The 27,117-nt window shown below is 39.1% G+C and overlaps 1 protein-coding gene across 5 annotated transcripts in view; it reads left to right on the top strand.

The window, feature by feature from the left end:
* The window catches only part of STON2 (stonin 2), a 119,472-nt gene that overhangs the window by 15,760 nt on the left and 76,595 nt on the right, over positions 1-27,117 (top strand). For 4 of the 5 annotated variants that reach the window (XM_039883968.1, XM_039883966.1, XM_039883964.1 and 1 more), the window contains exons 2-3: positions 14,164-14,443; positions 16,283-16,558. In XM_039883968.1, the coding sequence (XP_039739902.1) occupies positions 14,356-14,443; positions 16,283-16,558 (364 nt within the window). In that variant the 5' untranslated portion in view covers positions 14,164-14,355. The remainder of the gene's footprint in view (positions 1-14,163; positions 14,444-16,282; positions 16,559-27,117) is intronic. The other variant, XM_039883965.1, reaches the window with a different exon arrangement.

Here is a 27,117-nt window from a genome sequence, read left to right as displayed (position 1 = left end):
AGTGTTCCCGCAGCTGTATCAATAAATTGGGATGATCTCAATTTATCACCATTGGATGCTCTTGTCACAGTTGGACTCCTTTAGGTATAGTTTTATATGGCCCAAAGAGGTTAATGACAGCACTGGTCACACTGCTGCCCCCTATTTACTGAAACAGCACAGGTGATTTGGACACACCAGCAGTGGTACATTTGGCTGGCACCTACACAAGCAGTGCCCACTGTTTGGGAATGCTTGGAACATGCAGCCAGGCAGGTTGCAGCATTCAGCTGCGCGCTGTGTAATACACACTCCACGGATGCTGCCCACATAGATGACCATACAAGTAGGGTCCCAAAGTAATCCAGTGCGTGGTGTCCCTGCCTCTGGTACCTTCTCTCACAAGGCATTTCCAAGCCCACTAATGTCTGGCATCCAGCTGGCCAGCGGTCTCAGGCTGAAGCTCACACCACTACTTTCTTTTTTCCCCAAATTTGTAAGATCTCCCCGTTCCTCTCACTTTTTACTTCATGAATGCTGTGACCATAGGAATGAAATCAGCAAGTTCTTGCCTTTTTTTTTTTTTTAAACCAGGCTAACTCCTACTTATCTTATGTTAGTGGAAATAATAATGATAATAGATAACATTAATGGACCACTTATTATCCACTGTGCTTTAAGTCTTACATGAAGCATTTTTTTTTCATTTTTACAGGAATCTCTGAAACTATTAGGTGAAATTCAGTTTTATAGAGTTGGAGATAGTCCCGTGATTACAGTTAACAATTGGGGGGACTTGATCTCCTTGACTGCAGAGCTTGGTACTCTTAAGATCCAGGTTAGGTATGGCCTCTTCCAGAAAGCCTCCCTAGGCTCCCCCACCCCACCCCTGCAATCTTTGGTCATCCTCCATAATAACCCATGTTGTCATTCAAGTTCAGGGCCTCTTAGAGGTGGTGGAGAGAGACCTATTTTTTTTTTCTCTTTTCTGAGATTCCGTGGACATCACTGTTAATAAAGCAAGAGCCACTACGACTGCATCCCTTTTCTGTGCCTTTCCGCCCCGCTACCCGCCCCACCACCAGCCACAGAGATAATGATTTACAGCCTCAGGAGAGTCTCCAAAGCACCTGACTTTGTTCTCAGGGCCCTTCTCCCTTTCCAGATTCTGCTACTTGATTGACAACGATGTGCAGACTTTGCTTTTTGAATAATGCTCTGCAGTCTACAGAGCACTCACCCACATTATCTCATTTAATAATTATTCAGACTTGTCAAATTGCCTGTAGTTTCAGGAAATTCCTGCCCTTGTTATGACATGACTGGCACCTGCCCCTCTCCTGCTGACAGAGTTATAACCAAAGATACTTGCTTTTGTGTTTACTGAGTTCTTTAGCAGCATATTAATTTCTTTTTCCAAGCCTGGGATTCAAAGAATCTCATGGAGAAAAGCACCGTTTCGAACTCTTTTCCTATTTCCAAGTGGCCAGATCTAGAGTGATCTGCATGGTCCAGGACCTCTGCCTTCCGTATGCCCTTGTATTTGAAGGGCAGAACATGGCAGCACTCCCAGACTAGGGCTCTCTCCTCATTTCTGTGCATTTGGAGTTCCAGGGTCCCAGGACTTAAAGAGAACCTCATAGTGCTGCCTCCACATGGCCCAGGCCTGTGAGAGCGTTGGCCACTCCCTCTTGCTACAGCCTCTCCTTGGATGACCAGATCCTTTCCGTATAATGACGTCCCAATTTGTTTCCCCAGCCCCGATCTCCAGACTCCCATGTCCAGCTGCCTAGTTAACAAAGCTCTTGATTGTCTAATAAGCATCTGAAATGAATCATATTTAAAAAGAAAGGCTTATTTTACCCCCAAATTCTGATTCTTTCTCTCAACCCCAGTCAATGGCAGTATCATCCACCTGGTCTTCGCTGTTTCACCTTTGCTCTCTCTCTGTATGGCGCCATCCATCAGTAAGTCCTGTAGATCCTACCTCCAAAATAGATCTAAGTTACATCTCTCTCCATCTCTATTGCCCCCTGATTCTAGACACTATCACCTTTTTTCCTTGATGAAAGAAATAGACCACTTTAATTTTTAATGTTTCTAATATTTTAAATCACAGTGTACTGATATTAGTTTTAAGATTTAAAAAAATTTTCTATACATTTATAATCAACAGTAGGAGTTTTTAATGTTTTGACAAGTTTTAAAGGTCACTAATCAATCATATGTTTTTCTTTGATAATTAAGATTGCTCTGCATAGCTGCAGCTTGTATGGTCATTTTTTTAAGAAAACCATTATTCTTTTTTTTGAAATTGTGTTAAAATACATATAATATACAGTTTGACATCTTAACCATTTTAAAGTGTACAGTTCAGTGGCATTAAATACAGTTCCGTTCACATAGTGACCATCACCAGCATTCATCTTTTCATCTTTTAAAACTGAAACTCTATACCCATTAAATAATAACTCCCCATTCTCCCCACTTCCCCACATACCCCAGCCGCTGCCATCGCCATTTTACTTTCTGCTCCTGTGACTTTGACTACCCTAGGTACCTCATACAAATGGAATCATACAGTATTTGTCTTTTTCCACTGGCTTATTTCACTCATTCTATGCCCTCAAGGTTCACCCATGTTGTAGCATGTATCAGAATTGCCTTCCTTTTTAAGGCTGAATAGTATTCCATTACATGTATATACCGCCTTTTGTTTATCCATTTGTCGGTTAATAGATACTTGAGTTTTTTCAGGCCACCATCATCTTTTGTCTCAACTATTACAACAGCCTACTAATTGTTCTCTCCCCTGTCAATCTGTTCTCCACTCAGCATCTCAAAAGGCAAATTGAATTTTGTTGCTCCTCTTTAAATCCTTTATTGACTTCTCATTGTGCTTGGAATAAATTCTAAACATCTAAATCTGGCTCATAAGGCCCCGTATTTCTGAAAGTGAACTTCTTTTACATCCTTATCCCATGCCTGTCTCCTGGCCTACTCTACTCTCAGTTCAAATGTTGTTGTTTTTTTTTTTTTCCCCTCTGTTAATTTTTCCCATGTCAGAGTCTTTGTGTCTTTGGTTTCCTCTACCTTGAATACTCTCTACTTCTTGTCCTGCCACGGTTGGCTTCTTTTCATCCTTGAGGTAGTACTTAAATGTCGCCTCTCGGGAGAGATCTTTTCCTATCATGTGTGTTATACCTTGTCATAACCCTTTATTGATTTGCCGATATTTTATTTTTAATTGATTTGTTTCCTCCCCGTCTTGGATATTAGCCCCTTCTAGACATGTTAATATTTATCTCCTTTACTTTTGTATCTTGAACATCTAGCATGTGTTTCCTAACAATTTTTTGGATGAATTAATAAATACTCTGTTAAAAAAAAAAGTTAGAGGAGATTCCACAATCTGTTCTATGTTTCTTTTCTTTTTGCTCACTCTCCCTTTATCCTATCTCTAAAATATTTCAAAATGTTAACACCCCTCATTGTTAGGAGGAGTCATTGGCATGATATCATCATTTCTGCTCCAGAAAACTGGTTGACTGCTCACTAGACTGCTGATGTTCAACGAAAAGGTACCTAAAATTGTTGTTTAACTTTTGCACTAAAAAATGATCACATAGTCTTGTCCCTTGTCTCTTGCAGTGTCCCAAGTAAGCAAGGCAGAAAAAGAAATTAAACCTTCTGGAGAGAGACTTCCATGTAACATGTTCTAAGATGTTACTTGTATAATTGGGTGATTTTTACTATTTTGGATTATTTTTTATTTACTCTGTATTATGGGTAATAGTTTATTTAGTTGAAGTTCAGCCCCTTATCCATATTGAGAAATTATTTAAAGAAGGCTATGTCCAGGCTTCAAGATTTTGAGCTCTAAATTCTCCTCCCATTTTTTAACTACGGAGCTGGCACAGCTTGGGTGGGTCCTCTGCCAAGAGTATCACAAGGCTGAAATTAAGGGTTGGTTGCTGCATTTTTACCTGGAACTTAGGGCCTCCTCCGAGCTTATGCCAGTTGTTGGCAGAATTCAGTTTCTTGTGGTTTTAGGATTGGAGTTCCCTTTTCCTTGCTGGCTGTCAATTGGGTACCACTCTTAGCCCCTAGAGGCTACTCTCAGGTCCTTGTGCTCCATCTTGGCCTCTTCCATCTCTGCAGTGGAGAACATTTCTCTCACAGTTGGAATTTCTCTGACTTCCTCTTTGGCTACCAGCCAGAGAAAACTCAACTTTTAAAGGGCTCATTGATTAGGTTAGGCTCATGCAGATAGTCGCCCTATCTTTATCGATTGATTAGTAACCTGAATTACATTCACGAAATCCCTTTTGCCATGCAATATGACATACTCATGGTAGTAACACCAGGGTATGGAGATCATGAGGGTCATTGTAGAATTCTGCTTGTTGCAATTTCTTTCTTCTATTTTATTAGTTAGAATTGCATCCACCTGCATGTATTAGAAAACTTGATTATAATAGCTTAAACAAAGTTTCTTTTCACATAAAAATACGGATGAATGATTATTGATACTGGTTCAGTGGCTCATTGACATCAGGGCCAACGACTAATTTTCTTAGCTGTTCCTCATGGTTGTAGTATGATTAATGTAGATCTAGCCATCATGACCATATTCAAGACAGGAAAAAAAGGAAATGAGAAGGATTAGGGATGTATGAGCAATATCTGTTACCTTCATTAGGAATGCAAAATAGAAAAAAAAGACAAAAAACACTTCTCAGAACTTCATTTCTCACTGTACTTCCCTTTATGTCTTGTTGTCCAGAACTAGGTACCAGGGAGGCTGAGAAAGCAGGAATAAGAATTATGGTGATTGGCTCAACCTATAATGATCCATCCTCTGGTGCTGGATGATGATAGAAATGAATGTTGGCAATGCAGCTAACACATCTGTTATACCTATTTTCTGGAAGACAGAATGCGGTGTAGTAGAATAGAGACTTGTGATCCTGTCTCAACTCTGTCATGGTTAGCTGTGTGACCTTAGGCTAGTCAAGCAGCCTTTCTGAGCCAGTTGCCTTATTTATCAAGTGAGAGAAATGTCTGCTTTACTTATCTCAGGGTTATTATAAAAATGAATTGAAATAAGCCATGAAATTCTTTGTATCCTGGAAATATATACTAGTTGTAACTTTTGGTAAATATTTTGTATAAAAATAAAAGTATATTTCATTGATTCTAAGAAATATATATATGTACACAATTTAAAATATTTTTTAATCTCTGAAATTAGATACATTTTACAACCTACAGAATCTTAACTTGAATGAAATAGAAAAATAATGTTTTGTTAAGCTTCTTGGAAGGTCTTAGGGTTATGCCCAGGAAACGTAGTCAAGACTCTTATAGACTCCTAGGAAACTGCCAGTCTCATATGGAACATCCAAATTGGTAGACTCATGATTCTAAAATACAGATGCAAAGAAATTATCCAAATCAACTTTCTTACCATGCCAGCAAAATATTAGTATCCCTATTCCAGATATGAAACTAAAGTAACTGAGTTTACCAAGGTAGAATAAGCCAGTAACTTCCAAGAAGTCAAGGTACTGGAGAGTGTTGTGTTCTGCAGATTTTAAAGCTTGACTTTTTACCAGGGTCATTCACTGAATGTGACTCACTGTTCAGGTACCTGGGGATGTCATTCAGGGTCACTGCCTCAGGAATGCACTAAAGATCAGAGGCAGCCTGTTTTTTTAAGCCAACTGTGACTTATGTCCTTGACTCTGAATGTGGAGCCATGGAGTTGTTGGATAGCACAGCCATAAGGATTGTTTATTTTGAAGGAAAAAAATCACACAATAGAATATTTGTACTTATAACCTTGGGATATACATATATGTATGCATGTACAAATATGTATATGCACGCACATACACACAATATGACTTTAGAAGGAGCCAGAACAGACATCTAGGATAGGAGATTATGGTGTGTGTGATTGAAAGAGAAATAGGGTGGAGGTACTTTATGGAGAATTGTGGATAAATACTGACTATAGTTGAATTATGACATATATTTCTTTTGGAGTTGTTTCTCATATATAACTTGAGGCCAAGGTGCTCATTCTACTCACCAATTTACAATAAAAGAATTGTCAGTTTTTTTTAATTTTTAAAGAATGAAATATTTAATGAAAGAATCAAAGAAAAAATGCTAAAAAGATAGGAAAAGCAAACAACTAGGGCCACTCAACTTTTCCGTTTCAAGAACATCAAAGCACCAGTTAATTAAAATGTCTGTGTGTGTGCATGCATGTGTGAGTGTGTGTTCTCCGATGAACTCTCTTCAGGTGCTGTTAATGTGAACTGTTTGTTCATAAAGGGAAAGAATTTGGAAGAATAGGGAAGAGAAGCAGTGTTCCAAGTCCTTAATGTGATTTAGGTCTTTGTCATAGGGTAATTGGGCTTTCCAGCCTTCTGTTTATTCTGAGAATTTATGAAGCAAGTAGCATGGTTACTTTAACCTCCTTTTATGATTTCTGTAGCCCAGTGTTACAGAGGTCTCAGAATAAAACCATGCTTTATATTATTTTGTGTCATTGTTTGGTGTACAATTCTGAGTATATAGTAGATGCTCAGTAAGTTTGTTGAATATCTGTTTTAGGAAAAAACTCTAAAGAAATACATAGAATCCACGCAGTCTGATTTTTCCTTCTTCCTCTCTTCCCAGTTTTCCTTTTGATATTTAAATGCTTGTTTTTGATCAGGAAAAAGCTGAGGCCTTACTTTGGGGATTGGAATTGGCACTGGGATCTAGTTTAAGGTCTAGTTTAGGCTGTTTCTACATAAACCCCAAACAGATGGCTGGATAATGTTTGGCAGTAGCCTCAAAACCCAACAAGTGGATGACGAAAATTCAAAGTAGCTGCCTAATTGAATACATATGGTAAAGAGATATAAGGGAAAGGTGGCTAAATTCTCAGATTTAAATAACCCCTCTTGGATCACTAACCAAACAAGAATTATGTTAAGGTATTATATAGCATAGCTAACCTAACAAAATAAAACATTGTCCCAACTCTGAAGGGATGGAATTAATTCTTCTTTCTCATATGATTTATGAAAGTTCTGTAAAACTTCTAATTAATATTTCCAGGATATTGGTACAAACTCATGCTAATTTAGATATCTGAACTGATCTTTTTTTAAAAAATGAACACAAATCAGAAAGGAATGTTTCAGGGGAGGACTTCCAATTCTGGCTATAACTGGCAACAAACCAGTCCTGCAGTAAACAATGTATAAAATGTATGAGGTTGTTCTTTTCAGGTACTGGTCAACAGAGAGCACAATATTTCAATCCTGGGAGAAGGAAAACTTAGGAATTGAGCTCCATGATTGCCTTGGTTAAGGTGCTCCCTCCAGCTCGGCCCCCAGACCAGCTGCAGAATCCTCTCAGCATCCAGGAGAGAGTTTCTGGACTGCAGCGTTGTACGTGGGAGTGTACTCCAAGCACAGCAGTCCTGCTGAGACTGGGAAACCGAGAGCAGAGTCTGGGGCATTTGAAGCACCTGGAATCTGCAGGGCTGGCCCTGGAAAGGAGAGTTGCATGGGGAAGGAGGGAACAGAAATGTGTCTGGGTGTACCTAGGGAATCTATGGCTGGGCTGGAGTACAGACTGAAACCGTATGCAATTTACCAAAAGTGGTGGCTCCAGGGTTAAGAATGAGACAGATGCCAGAGGTCAAGCAATACTGGGGGACATTGGCAGTCCAGCCACAGTGGAAAGACCTCCTTAATACCTTATGAAACTCTCAAGCATCCATAAAAGACAAAAAGTCTGTGTCTTAGGGGTAAGGTCTGTGTTTTTGAGCAGGTTTGGTAATTTTTTTGATAAAGGGCTAGATAGTAATTATTTTAGGTCCTGTGAGCCATAGAGCATTTGTCACAACTCCTCAACTTGCTTTTGTAGAATAAAAGCAGCCATAAACAATACGTAAATGAATAGGCTTAGTTTTGTTCCTTATAACTTTATTTACAAAAAAAGGCAGAGGGCCAGGCCTGAATTGTGGCTATAGTTTGCCAGTCTCTACTCTACAGTAGGGTCTACTTTAAACTCACTGTAAGAAAGCCTAGAACCAAGGATCGTTGAGATCTGCAGGGGAGATCGAGTTTGGAAGTTGTGTCCTCCAGTAGATAGAGGAGCTTAGAAAACATTTTTGGCTTTTTGCAAATTTGTTCAGAAGACCAAGAATACCCAAGATCAAGGTGAGCAGGTAGTTCGAATACTGGCAAAAATCAACTCTGTAGAGAATATCAAATGTAGAACGTCTTCACTGTATCATCAACTATTATTAGATATGTAAATAGGAAAATACGATCCAGGGTAAAAAAAAAAAAAAAAGTCAATAGAAACTAACCCCCAAATGGTCCAAGTGTTGGACTTGACACAGCTTTTAAAGCAGCTATTATAAATATGTTTAAAGAACTAAAAGAAAATATTGCCATAATGAGTGAATGTATAGGGCAGAATTCAACAGAAAAATAGAAACTATAAAAGCATCAAATGAAAATTCTAGGATGGAAAAGTTGAATAACTGAGAAGAAAAAATTCACCAGATGAGCTTAACAGGAGTGTGAAGATGATAGAAGAAAAAATAAATAATTTTGGAGACAAATCAATAGGATAAGAGATAGACAAAGGGGGAGAAAAACATTTGAGGAAATAGCTGAATTTTTTAAACGTCATGAAAAAATTGACATACAGATTCAAGATACTACACAATCATCAAATAGTATGACTTATAAGAAAACCACATTTAGACATACTTTAGTGAATGGCTAAAAACCCAAGATAAAATCTTGTAAGTGGTTAGAGAAAAAAAGATACATTATAATGGGGAAATAAGAATTACAACCAACTCCTCATCAGAAACAACAGAGACCAAAAGACAAAAGACTGAAGGAAAAAAAGTCAACCTCAAATTCTATGTTTATTGAAAATTATCCTTCAACAACGGGGATGAAATAAAGAATGGACTTTTTAAAGCAATGCTGTCCAGTGGAAATATAGTGGAGACCACATATGTATTATTTTACATTTTCTGGTTGCCCCATTAAAAAGTAAGTTAAAAGAAACAGGTAAAATTTATTTTAAAAATTTATTTTCTTTAACCCAATATAGTCAAAATATTATCATTTTAACATGAAATTAATCTAAAAATTATCAAATAGATATATAACACACTTTTATTCTCTTCAAAAGCTGACATTTTACATTTAAAGAACAATTCAGTTTTGTTATACACATTTCAGTAGTTACCTGTGTCTAGTGGCTGCTGTAGTAAAATTGGGTAACACAGCTTTAGATCAAATAAGTATTGTCTCTCAACCTATCTTATACATAGTATTTAAATTAACTTTCCTAAAACATTTACGTACTCAAAAGACCTGAAGAGGCTACCTACTACATGGTAAAACAAGTCCATTCGTTCATTCATTTATTCATTCATTCATTCAACCAGTCACTCAACAAACATTTGCTAAATTATAGACCCTATTCAAAGAGTTGGAGACATCCACAAGAAAAAGATCCAGTCTCTTTCTTCAGGGAGCTCATTGGCAGATAGCCACATCAGCAAACGAATTCATTATAATTTGATAAATGAGTGTAGGTAAGATACTATCAGTATAGAGAAGATATAAGGGATAAGGGGCAAGTGGGATTAGTGGGAATCAAGGAAAGATACCGTATATCAGAGTTCTTGGTTGTAAGCAACAGAAACTGACTCTGGCTAACACGGAGTTTTTAAGCAGAGCTGTGACACAGGCATTTTCAGGTTTTAAGAAGACAACTCTGGCACAGTAGGTTATGTAATAGGTTGGAAGGGATGATGCTGCAGGCAGGAGATAGATAGGAGGCTAGTTTTTGCTTGAGAGAGACAGTGAGGGGCTGAACTAAGGTATTGGCAATGGGAATGGAAAGGGTAATTTCAGGAGTTCAAACTTGTTCTGAAATTTAGAGCTGTTACTGTTCTAACCCCTCTTTTCAATACCATTCCCACCCTCTTCAGATAAACAACACAACTCACTGTCAACTAGACACGCCATTCCTGCTCCCCGTTTTTAAGATGGCTTTGCCTCTCCACTCTTTTGCTCAGAACCTTCCTTTCCAATTTAAGGTGTAGCTCATGACCATCTTTGCTCAAGTCTTTTAAAGCCCTTATTCTCTGCTGTTATTGTTTTGATGGATAACCTGTCACAAGAGGTTAGAGAGACTGTTGTGTTATTGCTTTATGTTGCTGTCATACCCCCCCTGCAATCTACTGTAAGCTACTTGAGGCCAATGATGCTGTCCTATTGTTCCTTGAACCCTCAGGCCCTAGAATGGGCTCAGCAAGAGTACCCAGTACATGTTCCTGATGATGCTGACCCCTGACTTTTGGAACACTCTGAGGTCCTGTTGCGGCCAATAGCTTCCATCACCAAGTAGAGTTTGAGGAAAGTTAATCTTCTCTAGGCACATCTTTTGATTGACTTTCCGGTCTTAAACCTTCTTCACTAGCTCCCGATTTCCCACTGAACTCTTCTCAGCCCTGAAGGCCATCAGTCCTCACTCCCCATACTTCACCTGTAGATACCTCAGCTCTCATCAGACTAAACTCTTCACTGGCCCAGAAACAAGCTCCACCAGGATCTGATTTTTAATCTTGACTTATGCTGATCCTTTGTCCAAAGATGTCCTCACACTTCCCTCCCAGTGGTCCAGAACCAAAGATGTCTTTTAAATCCAAGAAACCTGCCCAGTCCCTTATGGTCCCAGCCCTTGCAGATCTCTCTGTAGCTAAACAATATTTCTGGTGTATCTTTCAGCAGGCAGTTATTCCCGGATCTGTTGTGTTTGCTCTTCTGTGTATCTTCATCTCCCCAGCTAGATTGCAGACCGTTCAAGGGTCACTATCTCAACGGGCGCATGGTGCATAACTGGATGCACAGGGCTCATGATTGTGTATGAGAAGATTGACAGAGGATAAATCTATTTTTGTGATTCTTATCAGCCAACTGCATTCCTCGCCCCCAAATTTTAGTGTGTAAGAGACGCTGAGAAAGAAGCTTTATTTCTGAAATGACAACCCAGGGCCTTCAATGAAATTTTTAGTGTCTCTTGGTCAATCTTGCTGCTGATACTGAGTCACTACTCATTTGTGGTGTTTCTAAGCCTCAACTTTATGATTCACATTCTAAAAATGGGGTGAGGTTTTTAAAGAGAAACCAATTCCAGTGTGAACTTAGCCTCACAATTATTGGGTTCCTCTGTGGTTGCCAGCTGCTGGCACAGCACTCCTCAGGGTCTGGTGTCTCATGACTTATTGGATGAGGTGGCTGTTTTGTTGCAAATAGCTAGACTCCATTTCATGGGGTTGTGCTATGGGGTTCTCTCTAATAAATTTGTTCCACCAAGCTTTCTTGAGAGTACTCATTATCTGTAACCAGCGCATGTCTGGATCTGGGTTGGACAAGCAAAAGAGAGTAGGTAATTCTTTGGGGCTCTTCTTTTATTCATACTTTCCGATTAATAGTCTTGGTTCCTCAGCCAGAATGCTCCTGTATTTGTAAAAAGGAGGTTGAGTACTGGAGTCTATTTAGCATCTAGGAGAACTGCTCTAAAAATGACTGAAAAGGGAAATCACTAAAACCAGAGTGTGCACACGACATAAGTGGGGTGGTTTCATGAAATTTATATTCTGGTCCCAAGACTTCCACTAACAACAACATTGATGGCTGTGGCTGACATTTATAAAGAACTTGGAATGGGGCCTGGCACATTGTAAGCTCTCTGTGAGGTCACCTGCTATCATCATTGTCATTGCTACAGAAGGTTTGTTACTCTCAATACTAAACACTTGGTGTGTGTCACCTTACTTAAAATTGTGAAGTTAGTTTTGTTCATCTTGCTGAACATGGATGAACCGAAGCATAATGACTGTACAGGTCTCGAATCTGGACAGCCTAGCTCCTGGGCCTGTGCTCTCAATCTCTGTTGCTATACCTGATTTCCTTGGGCCTCAGTTTTCCATCTGTAAAACCAGAGATCTGGGTTATTGGTCTTTAAATCCTCCGAGCTCTAAAATGTCTAAGTATTTTCCCCATTACCATCACCCTTTTCCTTCTCTTCTTCCCCAGACTCCTCCCCGACCCACAGTCATCCTGTTAACTTCACTGGATTTGTTACCAAGGGATCTATAGGATGTGTTTCCCATTGGGATACGATGCTATATGTGTCAGCACATGGACATGGATTGTGGCTTTTTTGTTGTTGTTGGCCCTGTTCTACATGCTTCTGTTGTTGGGAGGGGAGGCATCTGATTCTTCGATTTTACTGTCTTGTCTTGGCCTGCAGCCATTACCTCACTGAGTGATGTGAGCATTTGACTGGGCTTGAGAAAGTGTTGATGAGAGAAATCCGTGGAATCAGCTCTTTCGGTCTGGGCTCTGTGTGATTCTCTGGTAGATCTGGTTTTGGAGCACTGCAGTCCTCGGGCTGTTTGCACATGTCTGGTCCGTGGCTGGTAAGGATCTGAGGAGGAGGGGGACTTGAAAGAAAGATATCTGGGCTTTGCATTCTCTACGGCATGGGTACCCTGGAAGATTTCCACATAAGGAGTTACCCAAATCATTTCATTATGGTTCCATTGTAATTAATGTTTATAAATTACTTCAGTGGGTGAGAGTCTATATATATTCTCTAGTACTTTTTTTGTAGCTGTGACCCAAAGAATAGAGTGTTTTGACATCAGAAGACCTGGGTTCAAAGGTTGCATCTGTCACTTCCTAGCTTGGTGCATCTAACACACCTGCTTGTTATGGCCTCTGCTTGATCATTCTCTGGATGGGATCTTATTATGGAAAAAAAAAGTTCATTTGTCCTGGGATGTGTGAGTCCTTCCAGTTAAAAGCCTGGAGGAAACACCTTAGGAACTTAGGGCACCAAACAGGGACCTGGAAATAACAAAAGTATTGGATAAGTCACAACTTATGGAAGCCTAGATTTGTTCACCTGTAAAAGAATGATATCAATACCTGTCTTACCCAGCTAAAATGGCTATCGAATCAAATGAAGTATGGTATGAAAATATGTTTCTGAAAATTATAAATTCTATGCAAATATTAGTTGTTTTTTGGAAGTATCATACAACAAAACTAATTGTTTTAATTACCTCCCCCCCCACCAAAAAAAAGCTGTTAATTTTTCTATTCTGGTTTTCTCCAGCATAGATTATTTACTGCAGATAATAACCTATAGTAAAATTCCCTCGACATTTTCTTTCTATTGTGCGCCAGCTAGAAGGCTATTAGTTAAATTGTTCTAGGCTAAAATGAATATCGTGAGTATTCAGTTAATAAGAACTAATATTGTGCAAGGTGGACAGTAGTTCTTTTGCAGAAACATTAATTTTGCATTAATTCAGATTTTATTAATTCATTATAAGAACAAGAGCGAGGTTCAAGTTGTAAAAGTACATTAATCATACAGACAACGTAAGTCTATTAAGTAACCTCTGTACACATAGAACATAACTGCAATGTGAGTGAAGGCTAGACTTTTATGTACTAATTCAATTTGGTCTAGAGTAAAAAATGTGTTTAAATCACATTTTTCACTAAAGCAAATATGCCCTACCCACTTACTCCAGATCAACAGGATGGCTCCATTTCTGTTTTTCTTGATTGGTAAAACCATGCTTGGAGATACCATCTGGAGATTGTTGGGTTTCTGCCAAAGATTTAAATCAGGCTTGCAAAGAGCTACCTGCCTAAAGCAAGAAACTGCACTGACTTAATAGGAAAGAACATGCTTTTATTTCACCATTTGGTAAAAGAAAGTGAAAGTACTTTGAAAAATTTTAATACTTGTTTTACGATGCTGACATTATATATAGATAAAAGTGTTTCCAAAATAGAATTATTGGGGAAATTTGGGAATCTAATTGCTAAATTTTATGTGATTATTTACGAATTTGATATGAAGGCATGTGCAAAGATCTTGATGCTAAAGGCAGGTAATTCTATATGAGAAGTGGGGGCACGACAGGGGCACAGAAAAGTGAGGCAAGTGGAAACCACCCAGACCACCTCGTGGGCAGTGTTGAAAACCCCAGACCTGTGTGGACTTGCTATATTGTGATGGTTATCTTTTTTTAATTATTATTTTTTGAAACAGATTTCTGCTTGACAGATTAACCAAAAGCAAGAGAGGCTGATCTGTCTACGTTCTGAGTGCTGCCTTCTGCAAGACCAGCATTATAGACCCTAGACCCAAGTCTGCCACACTGCCATAGTGTTACCCACCCCAGGCATTACTCTGGGGTCTGCCTGAGGCCAGCAGTGCGAAGATGACCAGTGCCTTGCTAGCATGACGACCTTGGACCATGTGATCGCTACCCACCAGTCAGAGTGGGTCTCCTTCAATGAGGAGCCACTCTTCCCCGTCCCTCCTGAGGGTAAGGATTGCTTTCATTTCCTAGGTGAAAAAGAGTGGCAAAGAACCACACCTGCTTGTTATGGCTTCTACTTGATCATTCTGTTGGTGGGATCTTAATATGGAAAGAGAATCCGTTTGTTACTTTCCTGAGATGCAGATTCTTCTACTTAGAAGCCTGGGAGAAGCATCTTCGGAACTCTAGGGCCCCAAATGAGGGCCTGGAGACACCAAAAGTATTGGCTGCATTCTTAAAAGGAACATAAACTTCATATTTACAAAGTACTTTATACTTGGTCTTTTTGGTGGTTACTTTCAATGGCAATTTGGATTTTCTCAATTTTTAAAGCATAGTTGTTAGGAGTGACTCACTCTATATAGCCAGATTGCTTGGAGTCAAATCCTGGCTCCACGGGCGATTGATGTGCCCTTGGGGAGATTATTTCTTTTAACATCTCTATGTAGTAGTTTATCTGTGCAGTCTGGGTAATCACAGTACCTACTTCACAGTGGTTGTGAGGATTAAATTAATTAATATATGTGAAGTCCCTAGAATAGTGTCTAGTACATGGAAAGAGCTCAATAATGGTCATCCACAATCATGATGTAGATGGCTAAAGTGACTTCTAGGGAGCTGGTGCTCAAAGAGGAAGGTCAAGGTAAGATACAGGAGATATTGGCAGAGCCATGTCAGCTGGTTCTGTTTTACTGCAGCTGCCACTTTCAGCTGAAATCAACCCAGCTTCATTTACATTGTAAAGTGTGAGTTCACAGGAGTGCTGTCCAGTACAGCAGCCAGGTGGCTACCGGCAGGCAGTGTCCTTAAAATGTGGCTGCTCTGAATTGTGATGTACTAAAGTGTAAAATACCTACACTGAATTCCAAAGACGGAGTAAAAGTTAAATATTACATTAACAATTTTTATATCAATTACAGGTTTGAAGTATGAATTTTCAATATACTGGGTTGAAATTTATATTATTAAAAGTAGTTTTGTTGGTTCCTTTTTATTTTTTTAATGTGGCTTCTAGAAAATTTTTAATTACTTACGTGGCTTGCTTTTTATTTCTTTTAGACAATACTAATCTAAAAGCTTTGATTACATGCAGATGGACTAGTTTGGCTACTGATGGGAGAAAGGAGTTTTATATTAGTACTTTGATTTTTCAAAAGCTTTTATACAGTAAAATTTACCACTTTTGATGTACAGTTGATGAACTTTAACACATACCTAGATTTATGTACCTATCACTATATATCACAATCAGGATATAGTTCTTTTAAAAAAAAGTTATGTGAAGGCTGTTAAATATTCCAGGAACAATAAAATGATACAAAGCCAGGGGAAGAGCCTCTGTGCCACATTCAGCCGATCATTGGTGCAGAGTTTGCACCCGGTAGGCTGCAGACATGTGTAATTAGGACTGCACAGATTTTGAAGTTTGAATTTAGATGTCTTTAGTCCAGAGAGAAGCTGTCCATTTCAGCCATACTCTCCACCAGTCCCTACTGCCTTTTGCTTTTCTCATTTGACTCAGTTGTATTTCTTGCTTGGCTTCTGTAGCCCTTTTTGTTTGTGACCCCTAAGCAATGGAGTAGATGCTGGGATAAGAAGAGTGAACCAGTCTTGGTCCCCCACTTATACTCCATGGACAGACTGAGGTTATAGTTTTTATACATTATTAGGAAAACACTCCTTTGTGTAGAGGCAGATGGGCATGGCTGTTTCTTTGCCCTCACCCACTGTAATGGTGAGTCCTATGATCTCCTCTTACCCATCCTTTGTTTTTCCTCCCTAAGACAGTTCTGAAGAGTGGCCTTCCCCGTGTGATGTGATGGTGCTGTCTGGTATCTGTTTCAGGGGGCACCGAAGGGCACCTCGCAGGACTGTCGTCCTCCTCGGGCCAGTCCGAGAGCTCCTCAGGGGAGAACCAAGTGGTGGATGGAGGCTCTCAGGACCTTTCCCACTCGGAGCAGGATGACTCCTCTGAGAAGATGGGCCTCATCTCCGAAGCAGCCTCCCCTCCTGGGAGCCCCGAGCAGCCCCCAGCTGACCTGGCCTCCGCCATCAGCAACTGGGTTCAATTTGAAGACGACGCACCCTGGGCCAGTGTGTCACCACCTCACAAAGAAACAGGTGGGCGATTGAAAGGGTTCTGGCGTAGGTCTGTGCTCGTCAGGGATGCTCTTCCATGGGAGGTGTGGGGCTGTCGGGATTCCACTTCACCTGCTCCCGAGCCCCAAAGCACTGGCCACCTAGAACAGCGGGCAGAGAGCTCGTCTGGCTTCATTCTGCAGATGGTTTCTGTTAACATAAGCATAGGGAAGGGTTTATGTGTTCTGGATAACTTCCAGCCTCTCTTCCCTGGCTGTTGACCTATCTTTGCAAATATGCATATTTATCTATCTCTAAGGGATTAGAATTATATTTACTTAGCACCTAAATTGTAAGCTCCTTACAAGAAGAAATGAATGTCTCTCAAAGCGTGGACCACCAACCATCTCTAGTAGAGTAACCAGTTAAATAAACATGGATGTGCTTACGTCCCTGGCCTCTTGGATCCAAATCTTCAGGGTAGGCACTGTCGTTAATGGTAAGTTCCTTGTTTTGTGGGATTTCCACAGCCAGAAGCTGCACTGGGGAGCTTAGTGAAGCCAGAGCAGTTTGCTAAGCCTCTCCCTGCTAACCAGGCTGCTTATTTTCTTGTGCATGGAAGCAAAGGAAGGGTGATTGGATAACCTTTGGGACTGTATTAGTTTTCTACTTTCTGTTGTAACAAATTACCACAAATGTAGTGGCTTAAACAATACAATTTTATCATCTTACAAGTCTGTTCAGAAGACTGACATGGATGTCTTTTGGCTAAAATCAAGGTGTTATCAGTATTTCATACCTTTCAGGAGGCTTCAGGGGGGAATCTGTTTCCCTGCACTTTCCAGCAGCTTCTAGAGGTCACCCATACTCCTTGACATGTGGCCCCATCCTCTGTCTCAAAGCCAGCAATGTCACATCTCTCTGTGCCTTTGTTCTGTAGTCACAGCTTCTGCTGACTGACTTCTGCCTTCCTCTTCCGTTTTTAAGGACCCTTGTGATTACCTTGGGCCCTCCTGAATACTCCAGGATAATTTCCCCATCTCAAAGTCCTTAACTTAAACACAACTGCAAAGTCCCTTTTTGTCACATAAAGTGATATATTCATAAGGAATGGGGATCAGGATTTGGACATCTTTTAAGGGCCATTATTTGTTCGCCACAGAAAACTAATAGCAAAAAGCAAGATTGATATGTTTTTCTGTTGATGGGTTAAATGTTTTGCTAGTTTTAGTTTTTAAACACAATTACTTTGTTTTTCAAACATGTTTTCAACATCAGTAAAAAACAATTTTAGGAAAATACAAAGCATAATTTTACTATATAATAAACACTTCCATTTTTACATAATTTTCATATTCATGTATACTTTTTCATATTTATCATATTTCTCAATGAATTGTTGTTGAGAGAGCCACGACACTCAAAGCAGCATGGATGAACTGACAGGTCCAGGCACGCTTCCCAGGTGGGCTGGAGGGAGCAAGTAACCTTTACTGGACACTTAATACTGGCAAGATAGTGTGCTGATTAAGCGTTTATACATGTGGCAAAAAGTTACTGAACACTGGGCATTGAATCAGTACAGAAATATGTCTCTTATTTTTAAAAAGATATTTGCTGAATGCATACTCTCTTAGGCACTGTGCTCAATGGGTTAACTACATCGTCTCTGGTACCCCTTACAGCACTCATATGAGGAAGGTATTAATATTATATTTATGTTACAGATGAGGAAAATAATACATTGGTGATTAGGAATTTGCCCAAGGTTGTGTGCTAGGAAGTGGCAGGAGAGAGCTTCAACACTAGGCAGTGAGACCCCAGGATACTGGAACAACCTAGGGATGTTCGGTGTTGTGTGTACCTCCATGTTCCCACTGTGGCTCTCTTTTCCTCTGCTCCCTCATTCCTGGGAGGCAGAGGAAGTGAGTGAGGCCTGGGGTGGTGTTTCTCTACTCATTTGTCCTAAAATGGTCCGGCCTTCAGATCATTGGTTATATTCATGGCATTTAGATTCTTTCACATCTTGTTCACACCTTACCTTTAGCCTCAAAGATTGCTCAGAACTATTTATATGATAGATGGGTCAATTTGCTTCAACTCTTTACCACTTATTTTTGCAAAACTAACTGGGGTTAGTCATAATTATGTCGCCCCCATCTGACTGAGGATCTTAGCATGTTATTGATAATGGTTTTGACTTAATATTAAAAGCTTATCCTGGAAGGAAACACTTCTCAAATTATGGTCTATAGATCTCTGGGATGTCCCAAGACTCGTTCAAGGAGTCTGTGGGGTCAGAATGATTTTCATAATAATTCTAAGATGTTATTTGCCATTTTCACTGCATTGACATTTGTACCGATTGTGCAAAACTAATGGCAAGTAAAAATTCTGGCCATTGTGTACTTATATTAAAAAAAAGTCAATTTCACTTAATATCCTTGATGAAGAAGTAAAAATTATTAAATTTATTAAATCTTGACCCTTAAGAATAGCTCTTAAATATTCTCTGTGACAAATAGGGAAATATGCATAAACTACTTTTGCTCCATATCGAAGTATAATGGTTGACTTGAAGAAAAATAGTTATGTAGAAAAAATTGGGTTTAAAATTATTTAATTAAAAAATCAATTAAAAATCAAAATTATTTTAAAATTATTTTTTAGAATGAAAATAATGCAAAAACAAAAAACAAAAAACAAAAACCCTTGAACAAAATATTAGTATTTTAAAAACAAGACCCAACCAACACTTATATGACTGTCACAGTCGTCTCATCCTAATTCTGGCCATAGTGCTAATAAAATTTTTGTTTTGTAGGTCACTCCTCATTTGCTTGTAAGTCTACCCAAAAGCTCTTACTCAGTTTTGCTGTGATCAGTGGTGCCCACTTGGAGAAAGCTATAAGTTCAGTAGGTGGCCAACTTACATAAAATGAGTGGCTATCTGGTGCTTCTTAGTCTAAAACGACAATATAGAAATGAACTGTCCATCAATTTCTCATTATCCATTCTAAAAAAAAATGCTTCTCTTAGCTTATTAATTTCCATTAATCAATTCCTGGACCTATTTTGGGCTACAGCTTTAGTCTGTCAAACTTTTTTAGTATGGATAACACATAAATGAAATGGAATTAAGCAAGATATTTGATCTTTTGTATTTATTTATTTATTTATTTTTTGGGAGGATTTAAGTGTTCTATGTTTAATTTTTAAATTTTTTATTTTTTATTCAATTTATTGGGGTGACATTGGTTAATAAAATCCTATAGGTTTCAATGATCTGTTGTATTGAAACATGCAAATATTTGGAATCTGTGGTGAATTGTGGAACATGAAGGTATGTCTCCATGTATAGCAGGTTCAACCAGAAAACAAGGCTCCATGGGAACTGATTTTTGGCTTCAGCCATCTTCCTAGTCACATAAGTATCACCAGAACAAACTAACTCTTTCCTGTATTGTAGTTGCAATTTCTCAGTTTCTTCCCATTTTATACCTCGTGTCCTATTTGCCCCTATTAAGTGCCCAGCACTTCTGATCAGACATCTTTGTGTCAAGAGAAAGGGAAAAATGTGTATCTTGGACCCTTCCCATGCAGCCTCTCTGTGAATATCCTTTTATGAGAAGATTATGATCTTGGCCTCAGATAAATAGGTGGGAGGACAAAAAAGGAGGACGAATGGGACCAATTAGCACTGTTCCTAGTCTGGATTTCTGGAAGCAAAAAGTGGAGCCTTACTTAGTTAGCCAGCCAACTGTTCCATACCGTAATATCCTGGCTTGCAGAGAGCAGTTAGAAAAGATAGCGTGCACACACACACACGGAGTAGCCAGGTGGAGAAATGTTAATATGGGATATACCTCTTCCTTCTCCCTGTTCCCATACCACCACTCATCACAGTTTTTCAGGCAGATAAAGAAGAAAAAAAAACAAAAGAATTTATCTTTTAAGCTGTGCCACCTAAGAATAAAAGCAAGGACTGGATTCCAGCCTGGAATGAGAATGTACTATTTGCCCTAATTAAAATGCAAGGAGGCTGTAGGCTTGGTGGAGTTAGAGACAAAGAGACTATCATTAGGGGTAAATCTCTTATTTTTGTGGCATTTAAATGCTAGAAGCTGGACTGGGGAGCCTAGAGAAGCCAGGGAGTTGTTAGTCCCCACCCTGGTGGCCTGGTGACTTGCTGTTCACTGAAGCATATACCAAGGTTGATTGGATAACTTGGAGCAACAGCTAGTGAGAAAAACAACTCCAGAAATGCTTCGATCCATCAAGGGAACAACTTTCTCTTGGACTTCAACTAGGGCAGGATTTGAAGTGAAAAGTGCCATCATATCTGGTCTGGGACAAAGGAGATACAGATCTCCCTCAGAAAAAAATATAATCAATTGAGTGACAAAGCCTTTTTATAACCACATTTATAGGCAAGACAACTGGCACCATTTCCTTGGACCTGAGGATACTAAGATGAGAGGGCATATAAAATCATGTCCTCGACTCTTTCATAAAAATTGTTTCCTCCATTAAAACCCCTGAAATTTGGTGGAGGCCAAATGTGGAATTCATATCTCTTTGACTTAAGAAGACCACTTTGGCTCAGGCCATGTTAATAAATATTCTCTTTAGAAAGATTTTTATTCGAATCTTAACTGTCAAAAACTTCAGACTTGAATTAACCCCCAAAATACTGTTTACATCTCCAGTCTGAAGGTGTCATATGATCGATGGGGTTACATGGTAAAAAATATCAAGAAATTTAACTGAAAACTTGTTCGATGAACCTTAAACTAAATGCATAGCCATTCTGCTAAACTATGATCAGAGCCCAAGTATTTTTAAAGAAAACTTCTGGCGAATCTGTTCAAATCAAAATTAAATCTTTATATTATTCTCTAAAAAATATTTTAAAAAATGAACATAAACCCAGGTGGTGTTTTATCACATTGAGTCCTTTAGCAGTGGTATTTCTGAGTTTTCCTAGTTGCAAAAAGTTTTTTGAACTTACTTTTTGCCTTCTCAGGCTTTAAAATTCCACTGTGCCCCAGGAAGAATATAGTGGTCAGGTTACCCATCATCTAAAATCTTTGTAACGATTCTCTCAGAGCAAAGGCTGATTTCATGTAGTATGCGCATTTTACAAGTGTGTGTGTGTGCGCGCGTGTGTGTGTGTGTGTGTGTGCGCGGGCGCGCGCGCGCTTAGAATATGTTTGCAAATGCATGCAGGCAAATTGAAAGAGCAAAGTTTATCCCCCCACCACCCAAAAAAAAATTGAGGCATTTTTGTCAGCATGAGGCTTCCTGTTCGCTTGTTATGCTCTGACCTTCCTCCAAGGACATGGCAATTTCACAGCAAGGCCGAGGCTGAATTGGACCCATTATGCAGATACTGCAGGATATGCATAATTACAAACATAAAAAAACACTTATTTCCGGAACATTTGTCCCACAGCCCAAGTGATACACTTGTATTCCCTTGTGCTTCAAATATCTTCCCTAAAAACTTGGGCTAAGGCCTTCCCATTGTGTCTGGGGAAGCTAATTATCTGGGACCAGAGAAAGAGCCGCTTGTTTAGGGGAGGACCAGAGATGATGTCAGCTGTTTAAGAGGAAGGCAGGGGTGACAGCTGAGAGACCTAATCCTGAAGAAGAGTAGCCCAGCGGCTAATTTCTATTATGTTTTTCATTCTGGCTACTGGGAGTGTGTGTTGGGTGGGGGTGGAATAAGATCCCAACCATTTGGGGATTGTGTAGACAAGGCCCACTGCATCTGGCATGCACATGCATTTCCCTCCTCAACAGAGGAGGTCTTATTTTCTTTTAATACCTTAAATTGTTCTTCTCTGTTTAAATGTAATTAATGACCTTTCCAGAATCCATCTCAAACAGTAATGTACTCAGGAACGAATTTTAACAGAGGCCGTCTTCCTCAGGGCCTGATGCCTCTCTGCCACTCTTCACTGGGCTCCACCCTGCTCTAGTCGCCATCTCTCTTGCTGTTCCCAAGAAGTTCATTGTTGCTCTTGCTGTTTCCTTTGCCCCTAGAGCTTCCCCACCACGTTGGCACTCCGAGCTCAGTTCAAGCATCACCTCCCTCTGGCCAGCCTTTTCCTGCTTTAAATGTCTTTACAGCAGGAATGTCTATAAATCTTCGTTTTCTCTCTATCCCAGAATATGGTGCTTGGAACTTAGAAGGTGCTCCCTTAGCATCTGTTGGATTAACAAATGAAAAGATGAAAGATGCACTGTAGGAAACCTACTATAGAGTGACTAAAAGACTCATGTTTGTGGGGCCGGTGAGCTGTTAGGTAGGACTTGAAGGATGGCTTCCTCAGTGAAGTGGACTTTTTTTTTTAACACAGTAGTCAAGGAAAGTAGGCCAGCCTCTTCTCCATCGCTCCTTTTTCTTATTAGCTGACTATTATTGTTAGTTTTTGATTTCTCATTGTTATACACACAATGCAAACACACATATGATACTCATACCACATACATATACATAGATACACATACACAAAGGCATAGCATACACATAACACACTTATGTGTATATACCTACATACATATACATGCACAAACACGCATACATGTATTTTTCCCTGGGGGCTGCCTTAAAAAGCACACTTAAAACTGTCCATGATATTTTTGTTGGATCTGAAGCTACCATCATACCATGGGGGGCTCTCAAAGATGGCTTTTCCAGTTATCTAAAAGGAGCCTCAAAATATTTTAGTAAAACTCCAATATTCTCCTCCTCCAGAGAATGTGCTAGCTCACCCAGGCAGGCTTTTTGGTCTATCCCACCCACAGTGTGGGTCACAAAATACAGTAAACTACCCAAGCATGTGTTAATTAACTAGTTCATTCATGCAACACACATTTAGGTTCTGGGAAAGCAATTATGAGAAAGTCGGCCACAGTCCCTGCTCTCCACAAGCTGAGCTGACTTAACAGTTGGGCCAAGGGTCACCAGCACAGCCTTCTAGGGTGGGGATGTGCTCCTCTGAACCTGTCCTGGGACAGCCGCTTTTCAAGGCCAACTGTGAAATAGCAGGGGAGCCATAATGAGAACTGGAATTTGATCTATTTTGTATTCACGGTTGAGCATGTTCACAATGTTGGGGGAAAATCCTATAGCCCAAGTGAGTAGACATCAAAGTATAAATAAAGGACATGACATCAAAATGTATAAGTATTTAAATTTTTAATCTACCCAGGATCCCAAAGATAAAAAGAGAAGTATTATTTTCGCTATGTTATTTCAACTGACATCTTGTACGTTTATTATTCATTCAACTAATGGTGCTTCGTCACTCCACTATGTGCCAGTCACTTCAAGGCACTGGGGATTCAGCAGATTATTCCTGCCTCATGGAATATACCTTCTGCTGGGTGAGCCATACCAGAAATATAATAAAAAAGTAGGTACAGTGTAAGTGTGTTAGATGATTTAAGTAGGAAGGAGAGAAAAATGAGGCAAAAAATGAGTAGGGAGGATGTGAAATTTTACATAAGATCAGGGAGTGACTCTGCAGTAGCTTTTGAGTGAAGACTTTAGAGAAGTTAAGGAGTGACCTTGCAGAAATTGGGTAAGGAACCTTCCAGGTGGAAGGAACTGCAAGTGAGGAGTCTCTGGAAGGTGACTGTGTGCCTGGTGTGTGACTGGAGTGGAAAGAATTGGGAAGAATAGGGGGACCCAGGCAGAGCGGTGGTGGGGACTCAGACTGCCTGATCCCGGCAGAGAATGGTGAGGACTTTGACGTTTACTGTGAGTGAGGTGGGAAACTGTCGGAGGGTTTTTTGAGTAGAGGTGTGGTATGATCCGAATTAAGTTTTAACAGGTAATTCTATTAAAATTGTTGAGGACAGATTGAGAGGAGGACAAGCAGAGAAGCAGGAAGACCAGGAGGGAAGCCATTGCAGTGATCCAGGCAGGAGAGGATGGTGGCTGAGACCAGGGTGGTAGCTTGGAGATGGTGGGAAGTGGTTGGATTCCAGATGTATTCAGAAGGTAGGACTGACAAGTGATAGACCAAATGCGAGAAGAATCAAGGATGACTGGATGGTTTTGTTCTGAGCACCTGAATGGACGAAGGATCTGGTGGAGAAGGGATAACAGGAACTTGAATTCAGACTTGTAAAGTTAGAGATCTGAGTGGAGATTCCAGGTAGATTGGGACATGTGTGGAAATAATGACTACCACTTAACCCTTTTTGAGTACTTCATTTATGCTGAGCACTTTTACAAGTCCTTTGTCATTACTAACCTAATCCCCTTATGAGGTGGTACTATTTTTAGCTCCATTTTACAGGCGAAACCTCATAAGAACAGATGGATCAGGTAACTTGCCCCAGGATACAGGGATCCAGGATGTGAACCAGGCAGTCTGGATCCAGTATCCTTACACACAATCTCATAGGAGAGGAGGAGAGGCAGATTTCTATCTTTTTTATTTTTTATTTTTCTTTGCTGGATGGTTGTAGCTTGGAAACACCATGATGACAGCAACCTGTTGCTATGTGGCCCAGCTATCAAAGGTCTGGCCTCTGAGAAAAGAGTTCAGGCTCAATACTTAAACTGATTTTGTGGCCAGAAGACATTCAATTCAGAACCTAAATAAAATGACTCATCCAAGATTTCTAAGTGGATAAATAAAGTATATTAAACCAAATTAGAACAGTTTGTTACATGTAGAGACTGCCTCTCCCAGCTTCATTACTTTTTTAGTTTCTCTTTCAAGGGCAATACTGGAGTTTTATCTAAGAAATGTAGAATCTAATGTGAAAATATAAATAATTAAAATAGCTTCCTTGCTGAGTAATTGGAGCCTTTTGATATGTGGTGTTAATAAACTTTATTATTTTAAGGAACATTTTAAATGCATATTAAGTTATATTTTTTAAATATATATTAAATTTTTATTTTTTAATAAAAGAAACATTTTAAATGAATGTTATAAAGAACAATAGTACAACCCACCACCCAATGTAATAAATGGAATTAATCATCCAGAAGCCCCCATGTTTCCCTCCTCCTTCCAGACATCTCCTTCCCTCCCTTCTAGATCACCACTTTCCTGGGTTTTATGAAATAATTGCATTACTTTTCTTAACAGCTTTCCTACTTATATGTGCATTGAGAATGATATAATTGAATTCCACTATGTTTTGAATTTTATGTAAATAAAATAATCCATGGCTTGCTTGATCCTTTAACACAACATTATATGAGATTTTTTCCATGTTATTACATGTAGCTGTAGTTCCTTTATTTTTTATTGCTGTAAATCTCATTATATTATACCACAATTCATTTATGCCTTCTATTATTGATGGATATTTGAATTGCTGCTTCTTTTTGGCAATTAAAAATGTGCTGCTTTGCACATTCATTTTATCTGTGAATATTCTTCGCATAAATCCTGGTGAACATGCGCACATGGTTCTTTTGTATGAAAAAGTTGATGGGGAATGGCTGCGCAGTAGAATGTGCTTATCTTCAGCTTTATCAGAAGACACCAATTTACTCTCCTGTCAGCCATATCGAAAAGATGCTGCAGCTCCCCTTCCTCGTCGACACTTGGGATTGCCATATTTTTAAATTTTTGTCATGGGGAGGCAGGGAGGAAGGGAAGTGAGGAGACGAATGGTATCTCATATGGTTTTTATTTGCGTTTTCTAGATTACTAGAAAGCATTTTCTAGATTAATGAGGTTGAGCATCTTTTTCTATTTGGGTTTTTCCCTTTCATAAAATGGCTATTCATATTTTTGTTAGGGTCTCTCCCCTTTAAATGCTAATTTCTAAGAGTTCCTTGCTGATATGATGTATGGCAGATATTATCTCCTACCCTGTGGATGGTCTTTTTACTCTCTTCAGGGTGTCATTTGATGGAAAGTTCTTAATTTTAGTGATATGAAATTAAAATTTTTTTATGCTTAGTGCTTTCTGTGTTCTGGTAAAGAAGATCTTCCTCTATCCCAAAGTCACGAGCAGATTTAGAAACATATATGTCTTCTGAAGTATTTTTTGTGTAGCTTTTCACACTTTGACATTCATTCCATTTAGGATTGATTTTTCTCCATGATATGAAGAAGTCTAATTGTGTATTTTTCCACATAGTATGTTCTCAGTATTCTTTTATTTACTTTAAATATATTTATATTATTAAAAATTCTATTTTATTCATATCTAATAGTGTGAATCTGTTCATTAATATGAGGGAAAAATCATGCTAGGATTTTGATTGAGAATGCAATAAATCTATAAACCATTTTGGGGAGAAATACCATCTTTACAACATTACATCTTTTAATCCCTAGATACAGTATATTTCTCCATTTATTTAGGTCTTCTCTGTGGTCTGTTAACATACTTTAGAATTATCTCCTCTGAGGCCCTATACATCTTATATTAGGTTTATTACTATATATGCTTTATATTTTTTGTTGCTATTATAAATGCTATCTTGTTTTAAGTTTAATTTTCTAAATATTTTTTGCTGGTTTTCAGAATTACAATTCATTTGTATATTGATTTTAAAAAAATCACAGTACCTTAAAATTATTACTTTGATAATTTATCTTTAGAGTCTTTGG

The sequence above is a fragment of the Pteropus medius genome, unplaced genomic scaffold, assembly GCF_902729225.1.
Source record: "Pteropus medius unplaced genomic scaffold, Ma_sr-lr_union100, whole genome shotgun sequence".
Classification (NCBI taxonomy): domain Eukaryota; kingdom Metazoa; phylum Chordata; class Mammalia; order Chiroptera; family Pteropodidae; genus Pteropus; species Pteropus medius.
This window is presented reverse-complemented; position numbering and strand designations above follow the sequence as displayed.